At 36.4% G+C, this 12,212-nt stretch overlaps 1 protein-coding gene across 2 annotated transcripts in view; it reads left to right on the top strand.

Moving 5' to 3' along the window:
* LGR5 (leucine rich repeat containing G protein-coupled receptor 5) overlaps nucleotides 1-12,212 on the top strand; it is a 90,674-nt gene that overhangs the window by 68,037 nt on the left and 10,425 nt on the right. For both annotated transcript variants that reach the window (XM_082784485.1, XM_082784484.1), the window contains 9 exons: nucleotides 196-264; nucleotides 2,346-2,417; nucleotides 3,226-3,297; nucleotides 3,402-3,470; nucleotides 3,601-3,672; nucleotides 6,450-6,515; nucleotides 6,725-6,796; nucleotides 7,744-7,815; nucleotides 9,733-9,858. In XM_082784485.1, the coding sequence (XP_082640611.1) occupies nucleotides 196-264; nucleotides 2,346-2,417; nucleotides 3,226-3,297; nucleotides 3,402-3,470; nucleotides 3,601-3,672; nucleotides 6,450-6,515; nucleotides 6,725-6,796; nucleotides 7,744-7,815; nucleotides 9,733-9,858 (690 nt within the window). The remainder of the gene's footprint in view (nucleotides 1-195; nucleotides 265-2,345; nucleotides 2,418-3,225; nucleotides 3,298-3,401; nucleotides 3,471-3,600; nucleotides 3,673-6,449; nucleotides 6,516-6,724; nucleotides 6,797-7,743; nucleotides 7,816-9,732; nucleotides 9,859-12,212) is intronic.

Here is a 12,212-nt window from a genome sequence, read left to right as displayed (position 1 = left end):
AGAAAAATAGGAATGAAAATGTGCCCTAAATAGAGTCTGTTAGAAAACATCCATACACTTCTGAGGATTAATTGGCTTTTGCCTGTATGTACTTATTCAATGAATGGAAGATGATATTTAGTTACAAATGCTAACAAGTCTATGTTATCCTTAATGCAGTGCATAACCCCAATAATACAATCTGTTTTCACACAGAGATCTAAATTACAACAGTCTGGACGAGTTCCCCACTGCTATCAGGACACTAACAAACCTAAAAGAATTGTAAGTACAGAAGTACAGCACTTATATTAGGAAGGAGGATGTTTTGTCTAGTGTGTGACTGATTCGTTTTTAATGCTGGTGATTTTATCAGTAATCCTTAAAAACTCATTATTCTAGGAAGAACCAATAAACATGCCAACATGCATAAAAGATAATTCTCAGCATACAATTTAGAGCATACAAGTTCTGAAAACTTCTATACTACATTGTACAGTAGATTTTTTTCAGGAACTTCATCGTTGGAATGTTGTGAATAATAAACACAATTAATTCATTTCAAGTTCCAAACACAACAGTTGTTTTTTTTCAAGCAATCCAAAAAAAACACAATCTGCTAGTCTAAGAAAAAAAACATGGCACTCTTACTGGCCAATCAGGTTTAGATGCTATCTGCCATCCCTCCTGCACCATTAAATTAAAACAATTTCTTTTCACTGTAAATACTCCTTACTCCTTTGTAACGTTGTAAACAAAACACTTCTGGATGCACAGACATAGTTTCCGTAAAATAATGTCAACAATGAAAAGAAACCAGCCAAGTTTGTTGTAAGAAACAGCTGAATTGTAAAAGAATGAATGAAATATTCACACGTTGTACACACAATGTACACAACGGTGTGTATGTTCAGAATTCTTTCCATGTGAAGTATTTACCACATTACCGGTACCATCAGCATAGAGATTTACAAAAACTAGGTAACATAGCAATTGGACGCAGTTGTAGCACTGTTGCATTGCAAGATGATGATAAAGCCACTTTAAGTAGCGACCTGGGATTTTTTTCCAAAGCAGGGAATCCTCAGGTAGCATTGACTCCAGCTTGGTATCTCCCGTGCTAGTCAGGAGTGTGGCTCTGGAGGAGGTAGCAGAGGTAGCCACTGGTGAGCAGGGTGTATCACTGGTGAGCAGTGCCACAGGGCATGGGCTCTCTTCCAAGCAGCTCAGAAGCTCTGTAGACCCTATTTTGCAGAAATTCACCAAAATCTGCTCTTGGCTGAAGTCAGAGTAGTGATAAGGGGCCAGACAGTGCCCTGGGAAGCCGTTTGCTAAGCTTTTGTGCCATGCAGGGAATCCCAGTCAATACAGCCACAAAACCAGTCTCTTTGCTGGTCCTAGATGAAATGGGATCCCCATATTGCTTGTATTCTGCATCTGTATGGATGCAGCTTCTATTGCATGCAGAAGAACAAGGGATTCAGAGCCTTGCAGCGTCTCATCAGCAGTAGCATGATGACTAAACAAGTGAAACCAGTAATGTGGGACCTGTCCAAGTAATGACCAAGTGTGCTTGCATCAGTGAACAATTTGAGGCTTTCTAAATGTATAAATTTAATCTGGGAAGCCTTTTTCATACCCGACTGAACTAATGGGAGTTTCCCACACAAATCATCATTGTTCTTTTGAAACCTTAGTTGTTTCTTTTGTTTTTCACAATGGAGAATTACTCATATGAATAAAATCCAGTGATTAATGATGAGACAAAGATTTGGTCCTCTATCCAGGAGTCACAACTACATTGGATAGTTTGTTCATGTCCACATCTAAAATACTTCAACAGAAAGTTGGTTGTGGGAGACTTAACAATATAATGTGTAAAATCATTTACTTGACAAATTTGTGTAATTCATTATTATCTCAGAAAAAAAAATAGTTGCAGTTTAACAAGCACAGGGGGATATATATATACTGTTTTATTGTTATTTATTTATTTTTAATATTTCACTGTTAATTGTATTATTTCATGTGTGTATATTTACATTACATACAGATACATTCATACATACATAACATACAGCTACAAAGCACTGTTTCCTGCTGTGAACATCTTAATTTTAAAATACCATTTTGCTGTTTACTTTATCTGAACGGCACTCTCATTTAGAAAAGTGCAGAAGTCTAGCTATTTCTTAGCTTTTCTTTTGCTTTTGCTTTTTCAGTTCTATCTTACCCCAGAAAACAAGGATATACCCTGACACACAAACACTTTCCTTATTACAAACAAAAAACAATATGCATTGTGAATACAGATTGTGCCTTCACAATTTTTTTGTTTACTGTGTAAACCATTTTTTCTTTTGTAGGGGATTTCATAGCAATAACATCAAATCAATACCCGAGCGTGCATTTGTGGGTAATCCGTCACTTATTACAATGTAAGTGATAACAGTTTATTCAGTGACTCTTCCTGGTAGAGCATGTGGAACTAAACACCATATTTGTGGCTATTTGTCTGATAGATCTTTTTGTGAGTGTAACATACAATAATGCAAGCAAACAAGCTTCTATCCTCAAGCTTCAACCTCATGGAAACAGTAGCAGTTTGCATACCCTATTTAAAGGAAGTGAGTACTGCTGCCTTGGCCTTTCAGTTGAACTATTCCTTACAGGTCTCTTAGTTTTACTGGCAACGTAGAAGATAGCAAAAATTGATCCTGATGGATTCCAGTCTCAATTCCCATGTTGTTTTACATGAGAATACATGAGAACTGGCAAAACTCAGATTAAGAAATTGTAAAACAAATTTAAGAAAAATAGCAACTCATCTTGAGCGGTGTTATTTTATGAGCAAAATCAGAATGGCTTCAAAAATGCAGTGGAACTCAAATGCTGTGGATGGTCAACCTCGTCCAAGTGTGTGAAGTTCTGACTTCACTTGCTAACTTTGTCTCATGTCATAACGAAGTTCTTCATCTTTGGATTTCAAAGTTTGCAAACCTGGGAGAAAGAGGAGATTATTTTTGGGGGGCAGGCTTCTGGTTTTAAATTCAAGGAGACAGACTACTTCAGTATTCAAAATATGGTTGATGGACTTAGGCTAGTGGGTAAGGAAACGCCTGGAGGTGCACCAAGTCTGTGGCTGGGAATACAGAGTATACTCACTTGCATATAATATAATCATGTAATGTGTTTTGAATCCTTTAAAATATTTATTATAATGTCTTTTTTGCTCTCTTTTTGCAGACATTTTTATGATAACCCTATCCAGCTTGTTGGAAAATCTGCTTTTCAACACTTACCAGAACTCAGAACTCTGTATGTGTTTAATTTTGTTTTAATTGTCTTTATATGTTGCAATGTTAGAGCTGTTCCACACATCATTCACCACAATTATATTGAAATGATGTTTTAAATTCTAGGACTTTAAATGGTGCTTCACAGATAACAGAGTTTCCTGATCTGACTGGGACTACAAGTCTGGAGAGTTTGTAAGTGCTAAAGCAATATTTTTTCTTTGTTTTATATTTTTGAATACTATTTTTTTCTAAAGAATGTTGTAAAAATTTGTTTTACAATTTCTAAAAAAAATAATATGTTTTTTATAAATGCTCTCAACAGGACCCTCACAGGAGCACAGATCACCTCTCTCCCCAAATCAGCTTGTGACCAGTTACCTAATCTCCAAGTTCTGTACGTTTCAGTAAGATTAATAACATTACAGTAATGGAAAAGATTAATGAACAAACAAAATCAATATGATTTTGAAATTAACCAGTTGCTGCTATTTCTGTGTATCACATTAACTGCCTAAGAATTCAGAGCAGGGAGCAATTCCCCATGTTACTCAAAAATACCAGCCTCCAAAAGTTCACAGTCCATCTACCAGTAAGGATTTCCCACACATTGTTGGAAAAGAGAATTAATTTTCGTATTTTTACGTCAGCTTAAAATGGTTCTTGATTTTCTTTTAAAAGCCGTAGAGCCATTTTACATGGCCTTACTTTCATTCATTCTATGTCTCCTATAATGTTTTCTTTTCTTTCTGAGGCAGATAACTCAGTGAAGTGAATGGAAAATATAACTGAGTAAGGAGTTTAGCTTTGAGTACTTTTTATGCTTCTCTTTTATTTTCTTTTCCAAACACACATAAGTAGTTGAGTGAAATTTTAATAGACTATTATTTGGCATAGTTGGGGCATACTTCTTATACTAAATATCCAATATTGTTTTAGCTTGAAAATGTCCTTGGAGTTTGCTTAATCACTAACGAAAGTAATCATTGTGTCCGCTTCTTTGAGATTCAGCCAACAGCACTTTCCTCTATGTATTACATCACTAGGAATGCATTTGATATTGCTTCTCTGGCCAACATTAAAATAACACTAATTATAACACATTATTTGAATACCAGCTTGGATGTCATGAACATTTTTAGAAAAATTAAGTTTTAGTTGATGGACTCAATATAATCATTTCCAGAATGATAAAAGACAGAAACAGAGTCTGTTGCCAGAAGGAAATCTGCACACAGACTTTCTTTTGAATATGCGCTGTATTATTCAAAAACAATAAATAATCTCTAAAGGGAAGGCAAATAAATACAGTAGCAATTAATAAATTGTACAGTATTGTTCATGGAAGAGCAGAAGCCTCCACTGAAAATTCACATTCTTTATTTTCAGGTATCACCCAATGTTATTGAAGCTGACATTTAAAAGGGCAGGGAACCAGTTTGACAGCCATGTCATGTACACAGAGTTGCTTTTTCCCCGTTCCCATCAGACTGGAACAAACATGCCACATCTTACAATGTGTACCCAAGTTCACATTTAAGCTTACAGATGAGTTTTGCCTGCACCAGGTATAAGGGTGTGCTGAACCCAACCAGTTCCTTGGAGACAGTGACCTTTTAAGCAGCCTCCTGGCTCAGTTACTGCAAAACACCCCGCTCTGAGACACAAATCCTACAAGCACTGCTTGGAAAGCCAATTTGTTTATCCTACCTAGCCACCAGTGCTTCCAAACGTGGATGAACAAACACAGAGACTTCCCGGGTGCACCTGCAGGAGAGGTATATCTGCAAAGGTAGACTCCCCTCAGCACAGTTAGATACACACTTCAACACAGAGCCATAACTCCTGGCCCTCTGCTGCTGCCAAGAGTCTTATTTATTAACGAAGAGACAAAAAATCCTCAAATACCTTGTACCTTGGCTTGGTAGCTTCCCACTCACTTGAACTCTCTGGCATGTCTGATCTGGACCACACCAGTGAAGAGCACAGAATTAGGGGCAGTAACACTGCTGTTACAAAAATATGTATTTATTAGTGGTAGCCTTTGTGCACAGTAAAACAGAGTGGAATTCATTAAAATAACACACTGTCATTACTTGCACCACTTTTACAAGTCAAATATAGAATCGACAAAATGCTCCTATCAGAATAGTAATTGTGAAAATAATTGTTTTTTCCAGAAAGTAAATGGGTAGATGTGATCCAGTTTTAAAGGATTTGAAGCAGGAATGATAACAGATTACTCTTTTTGTTGATAATATTTAAAAATTGTGGAAAAAATGGCATTTTTTTGTAATTATAGGTATGAGCTTTTACTCTATATTCTTTCCACCACCAAAATTCCAATTCAGTTTTCCCCAAACAAGACGTATATATATGATGAAACTATTGAGAGTGGGAAGGGGAGGGGTGTTTGGTTCTTTTCCTTTTTTTTTTTTTCCCTCCAATTTCTGCAAATTGCCTGGGCTTGTTTTTGATTAGTTAGATTATACTATAAATCAGTCCAGATGTTTCAGTTATTCTGTAATTTGTTGAGTTTTGGCTCAAGTCATTTTAAGAGTTTTTTTCTCCCATGTAGTGATTGATTTCAAAGTTAGTTCCAATATCTTTAACCACATCACTCAGTTATAAGACATAACAGTTCTAAGGATCAGAGGCAATACTGCTTAATTAAAAGTGTAGAACGGAAAGCTGATTACAGTTCATTGTGATTATTGCCAGAAAAATATAGGATATTCTCTGACAAAATGTGAATATCTAGTACATATATGTATATGTGTATTTAATAGATCATTTAAAATGGTTTAAATATTTGTCAAGTTAAACATGATGAACATGAAGTCTGTGATGCAAAGCCAGTACTCCCTTGAAGCAGACTGCTGATATTGTAAAACACTCAGAAGTCCATGCTTCAGGCAGGAAATTGTCAGACAATGCAAGGAATTTGCAGAAGTAGGATATGGAGTTAATACATCCTACCTTTTCCCCTCATATCTCCTCCTCAGTTAGAAATAAAAATCTGACAGATAAGAGATGATAACTGAGTCCACTCATTTCTATTCTCCTGTAAAAACAAGCTATTTTAAATTGAGCATGAAGAGACACAAGGAAAGGAAATCTTTTTCTTTTGACGTTACTTTAAATATTAATCTTTTCTTCTCTTGTGTATTACAGGGATCTGTCTTATAATCTGCTGGAAGATTTACCCTGTTTTACTGCATGTAAAAAACTTCAAAAAATGTAAGCTTCAAACTATTCTAAAAGGCCTAACAAGAATCATCTGTATACAAATTTGCTTGAGCATCATTAATTTGGTTACTGCTGAACATTTGACATATCCCAAATACATACCCTTACAATGCACCAAAGTGGATCATAAATAGTCTAAAATACCGTGAAGCGTCCTCCAGGTGCCTTGTAAACTAAGGAGATTCTTATTGCTATTTCAGTGACTTGCATCATAACGAAATTGATGAAATCAAAGCAGACACGTTTCGGCAGCTGGCTGCTCTTCGTTCTCTGTGAGTACAGCCCAAGCAGTGGTTCACTTGAATTCTCAAAAGCATGGGGCATATTTACTATCTATGTCTGTCCACTGTTTGCCCCAAAACATCCTTGTTTCTATATTTCCTGGCTTTGATCTTTCATCCGTTAAGTCATAACTGTGAAAGCAGAATAAACACTGTGAAGCTTAGCATCTGCAGCAATGAATTCAAAGATGTAACTTCCAGCTATAAAAGCTGTTGTTACTTGTGAACATTTCTGATAGAGGTGGAGAGAGATACTGAGCCAAAACTAGCATCTGATGGCAGGTTCACATAAGAATCATCTCTAGGGAGCATGAAATCTCTATAGAGAACACTGTTCTCTATAAAGAAGAACAATAAGAAATAGATTTCAAACTTGTATGTGTTTCTGGTATTCACATAGAGACAGTAGAATAATTTTGTTGGGAAATTACTTTTGTAAGTTTTTACTTTTTTTAAGTTTTTGAAGAATTAAACCCATCATTAAAAAATAAAAATAAAAATTAGTTGCTTGCAGGTTTTTTTTTCTTTATTATTATTTTTCAGGGGTGGTGAAGATTGTTATTAAGAAATTAAGCCTATTGACAATGGATTTGCTGTTCCTAGTCATGTCATAAGGGCCTCTTAGAAGTTGTCCATATACCCCACTCCTCTTTCTGCTGCTTTGGGAAACAGTGAAGCAGGCTGAAAACAACAAAGTTGGATTGTAAAAGTCATTAAGTTTTAGAGAATGCTGTCACCTTAGTAACTAACACCATTAACTGACTAACATAATTTGAAAAAAATGTAAAAAGTTTTTGCAGTTTGAGATATGTAGAAGTTTATTGAAAATATTTGCATGTAATTAATACCTTTTTTATATTTAGGCACCCTAATCAAGTGTATGAAAACTTCCATATTCACTCAGCGGGTATGTAATTTTCTACTCACTTTTCTTGTAGGGATTTAGCTTGGAACAAAATTAAAATTATTCACCCCAATGCCTTCTCTTCTTTACCATCTCTGATCAAACTGTAAGTATTTATATGTCTTTTACATTTAAATTTTCACATTTTTCTTGCAAGAACGTGCAAAAATTTTGTAACTTGGTGCCCCACTCAGCAGAACTTGAGGCTTTCTCTATTCTAATCTTCTGATCTGTTGAATCCATTTCTATATGTCTGTTGTCTTGTACTTCACTAACTCCCGTAGGTATTATGGTGAAGCGTCATGTACCAGAGTGTAATCACAGTGATTTGGGCTCTAAGAAACATGTCAGTCTATCTGCCTTGCTTCTTTACATTTGTTAGTAGTTCAGTCTCTATTAGCAGCGATACAGATACCTTACTAATCCTGTACCAGGACTAGGGATCTGGATTCAAAATGAAATTAGAAACATTTTCCAGTAAGTATCTTTATTTCACTGCTTCTTCTTTGACGGAATAGTTTTTCTTCCTTAGTAACTTCAGCCAGAGAAGTTAGTGGTCAAAACATCAGAATCCAAATTGTGTATGCCTTATTCACAGGCATCTCTGTCTTTAAAAACTTCTTCCTGCTTCCCACTGTCATTGCAATACCTTGTTAAGGTGAATCCCTGAGGCAGTGGATGTGTGGGGAAGACATGAAAGAAAATTCCTCTGGAGTCATCCTGCTCCAAAGTTGTTCACAAAGACATACAGATAATCCAGTAGTTGGAGTTCAGTCATGGGAAACATGCATTTGGAAAAAGGTATTAATTTTTGTTAATGGAAGAAACCTCCCCTCTGAATGGTGCAAAATCTCCATGAGCAGAATATTGTCTGTGGCATCCCTTTTTGGGTTCCTCCTCAGCGCTTTCTTAGAGATGAATGGGTGAGGGAACATCATGCTGCCAGCAATAAATTCTGCATTTGTTCAACAGTACCAAACAGTCACACAGAAGTAAAGAAACAAGCCTTTGAACACACAGAGTAAACCAGTGTACTGAGTGTTACCTGCAATGCTAGTCTGTAGCCCTGGACTGACTGAAGTCAGTGGTAGTTTTTGCCTTTTCGGCAGGACCAGAATTTCACCTTTGGTATTTAACTGTGTTGCGAGCAGTAGGACACACGCATACACAAACACAAGTGCACTATACCAGAAAATGTAGAAGACCAGTGCATACCTCTTACTTTAAGACTAGACCTTTAGATTTAGATTGTCCTAGAGACAGGAACTTTACCATCCACACATGAGCATAAAAACATCTCAGCAGCATCAGACTCCCCTTCTTTCTCCTTGAGCATTAACCATATTACATATTGCAGTTTAGATTAGTATGAAGAGAACTGAAAAGGCTTATACAGTAAATGGAAGGGAGGGAGGGTAAAAGAGAACAGAATACATCTGAACTTCCCTCTCTTTGATTACATATCGCCTTTATCACAGTCACTTTGTCATTCACCTGTTTTACTTTGCCAAGTCATGTGTTTGTATTCATCTGCATTTTCTCAGCTCCTCAGACAAACCTTAGCATAGAAGTATCACCTTCACTCTCTCCAGCCCAAACCTGTCCTCCTCTAAAACACACTTCCTCCCCATACACCTGAGCTCCTCCTTGTGTAGATTTCAGAGCAGCCATCCTCTCTCGTATCGCACTGATTTTTTTAGGGTGGGGGGAAATCGTTCTGGTATTGGCTCCCTCGAATTCAACACTCTATTTAATTATTTTTAAACTCATTCTTGGAGTCAAAATTTGACAACAAAGATTATTCTTAGTGAAGTGCTAGGTATATACCCTTAGCTTTGTGCTAGAAACATAGGTGTATACTCCTGGGTGTTGCTGCAGCTTTGCTTTGCTGACTGGGGCCTCTATAATGTATTCATTTTGTATCAATTTAGAATAGTATACTCTGTTTTTCCAACATGACTCTTCTAGCACTGAAGAAAAAAAATGAGAACCTGTAAGCTGATTTTTATTTGCTGTTATGCAGGGATGTGTCATCCAACCTTTTGTCCTCTTTTCCTGTGACGGGGCTACATGGTTTAACTCATTTAAAATTAACAGGAAATCATGCCCTACAAAGTTTGATATCATCTGAAAATTTTCCAGAACTCAAGTGAGTATATCATTAAAACTAATAAGCCACATTTGTGTTCATGTGCAGTGGAAGGTGTGTCAGTGTGTAAGGCATGTTGCTTCGTATTGTCAGTCTTTGATCTGTGGTATTAAAACTAAAGCAAATATGATAAAAATGATAGAGTTATTTTATTATGCTCACTTTTAACTGAAGAACTATGAAGTGTTTTGAAATATTAACCCCAGTACTTGCTTAATATGAGCCACATCTGCTTCCTGGTGATATGTTTCAAAAGCTGTTAAAACAATATTGCTAGCAGCTTAGTGATATCTCCTTCTACTGGACTGTGCTTACAGAACCTCCCTTATATTTAGTGAGAATTCAGTAAATATCAAGAATATACTCCTGAAGTTCCAAAATACTTTGCCATTTTTGTTTCAAGTAGAAATGAACATTCTTTCTTTCCTGTAATATTTGATTAAGATAATACTTTACAGTTATTACTTAAATACTTTGATGCTAATAATTTGTTGATGGATGCTCTATGATAGACAAAGGAAATAATCTCTAGAGATTATCTGAAGCTCTGCCAGTCACTGGATGACCATAAGGAAGTCACAGTAGAGAATTTTGCCTGTGACTTCAGGATATTAGAGAGTTTCTCCTAAGTCCCCCTTGATTTTATGTTGTAGTTGGAGGATGCCAACTTCAAAATATATTTTTTCCTCATTTTAATGTAAAAGATATTGTAATTTTTGAAACAATTAAACAGTGTGAACATAGTGAGAGAATCACAGAATGGTTGAGGTTGGACGGGATCTCTGGGGGTCATCTTGTCCAACCTCCTGCGCAAGCAGGGCCACCCGAAGACAGTTGCCCAGGACCACATCCAGACAGCCTTTGAAGGTCTCCAAGGAAGGAGACTCCATCCTCATATCCTCACTTGATTTGGCTTTTGCACTGGAGAAGTTCCATAAGTCATAATAGGCAAACAACTCAAGGAGACATGTTACTGATGAAAAGAACTGGAGTGTTTGAAGATATAAATAAGGCAGTCATAAGTAGAAGTAGGGAGATGATTTAATGTTTGCATACAGCACTGGAAGGATCCACACTAGAGTACTTCTGTGATGGTATGTTAATATAAACAGAGAGAAGAGCTGCAAAAATGGTTCAAGGGTTAGGAAACAGTGCCTTAAAAGACTTAATAAACCCAATGTTTGTAGTTTGTCACAGAGGAGATTGGGCAGTGACTTGATCACAGCATATGAAACTACTTCATAACACAAATGTTCAAAGCACTAGAGGCCTTACATAAGTCTTCAGATGAGTCTCAGAGGTCAAGAAGCAAGTATCATAAAAAGTTGTGCATGTCTGAGGCTGAGCTTCTGCCAGCTTTTCTTCTCTCACTGACTGCCTACCTGTTGAGGCAAGTGACATTTCTAAAATGCCTGAATTTCTTAAAAAGAGTGTAAAGACAAAAAAAAAAATCAATCATTCTAGACTAGCAAATCTATAGTAATATTTATACCATAGTGTGATGGCATAAGAAATCCTGTAGTGGTCCTAGAATAATCCACTATTCAACTGAATCTGGTACAAGTTAGATTTTTAATTTTTTTTTTTTTTTAATCAAGATTATGTTTTGTATGATTTTTCCACCAAATTATGTACATTGCTAAAATGCAACTACAGTGTAGTTATTCTGCACAAGTAATTAAAAAGGATGTCAGACAATAGCTTAAGTTTTTTTAAAAAAAGTTATTAAAAGTATGATTGATATATCTAGAGCTGATTAACATCTGTAAGAGCAAATGATATCCAGTCAGGAGAGAATGGGGTAAAATCTTAAACTGGAGTCTGTAGGACTTCTACATTTTAATGAAGCCAGGACTTCACACTACACAAACAGTACATGAAGCACCAAACTTGAACAGAGATCTAAAACAAAAAGTAATTTCACCCTTTGTAATTGTTGGAACTAGACATTGGTTACAACATTAAAGACAAATTCCTGTACAAAAGCTGCCTGCTCATCTAAATAGGTCACTGCTGTTCAATACACAAACACATCAAAGAGCTGAGCATCCTCTGCCGCACCTCCAACAATGGCACAAGAATGCTCACAGAGCCGAGCCCAGCTTGCTAGGAGGAAATAAAGTCAGTCTGCCAACCACTCCTTCCTTCTTTATCTGATGCTTTGATTCAGTGCTGTAAAGAATTCAGTGACTAGCTCTGTCCATTGTAACTGTGCATTCCCATTCACCTTTGTGAGGTGGAAAACAACCTTGTGTACCCTGCTGCTTAATCTAAAAACAGAAATAGAGGCATTCCTCGCTACAGGGGAAAAAAAAAATCAAGGGTACAGATACCATCAGTAAGATAAGCAGTAT

The sequence above is a fragment of the Aythya marila genome, assembly GCF_965140915.1.
Source record: "Aythya marila genome assembly, chromosome: 1".
Taxonomy (NCBI): Eukaryota; Metazoa; Chordata; class Aves; order Anseriformes; family Anatidae; genus Aythya; species Aythya marila.
This window is presented reverse-complemented; position numbering and strand designations above follow the sequence as displayed.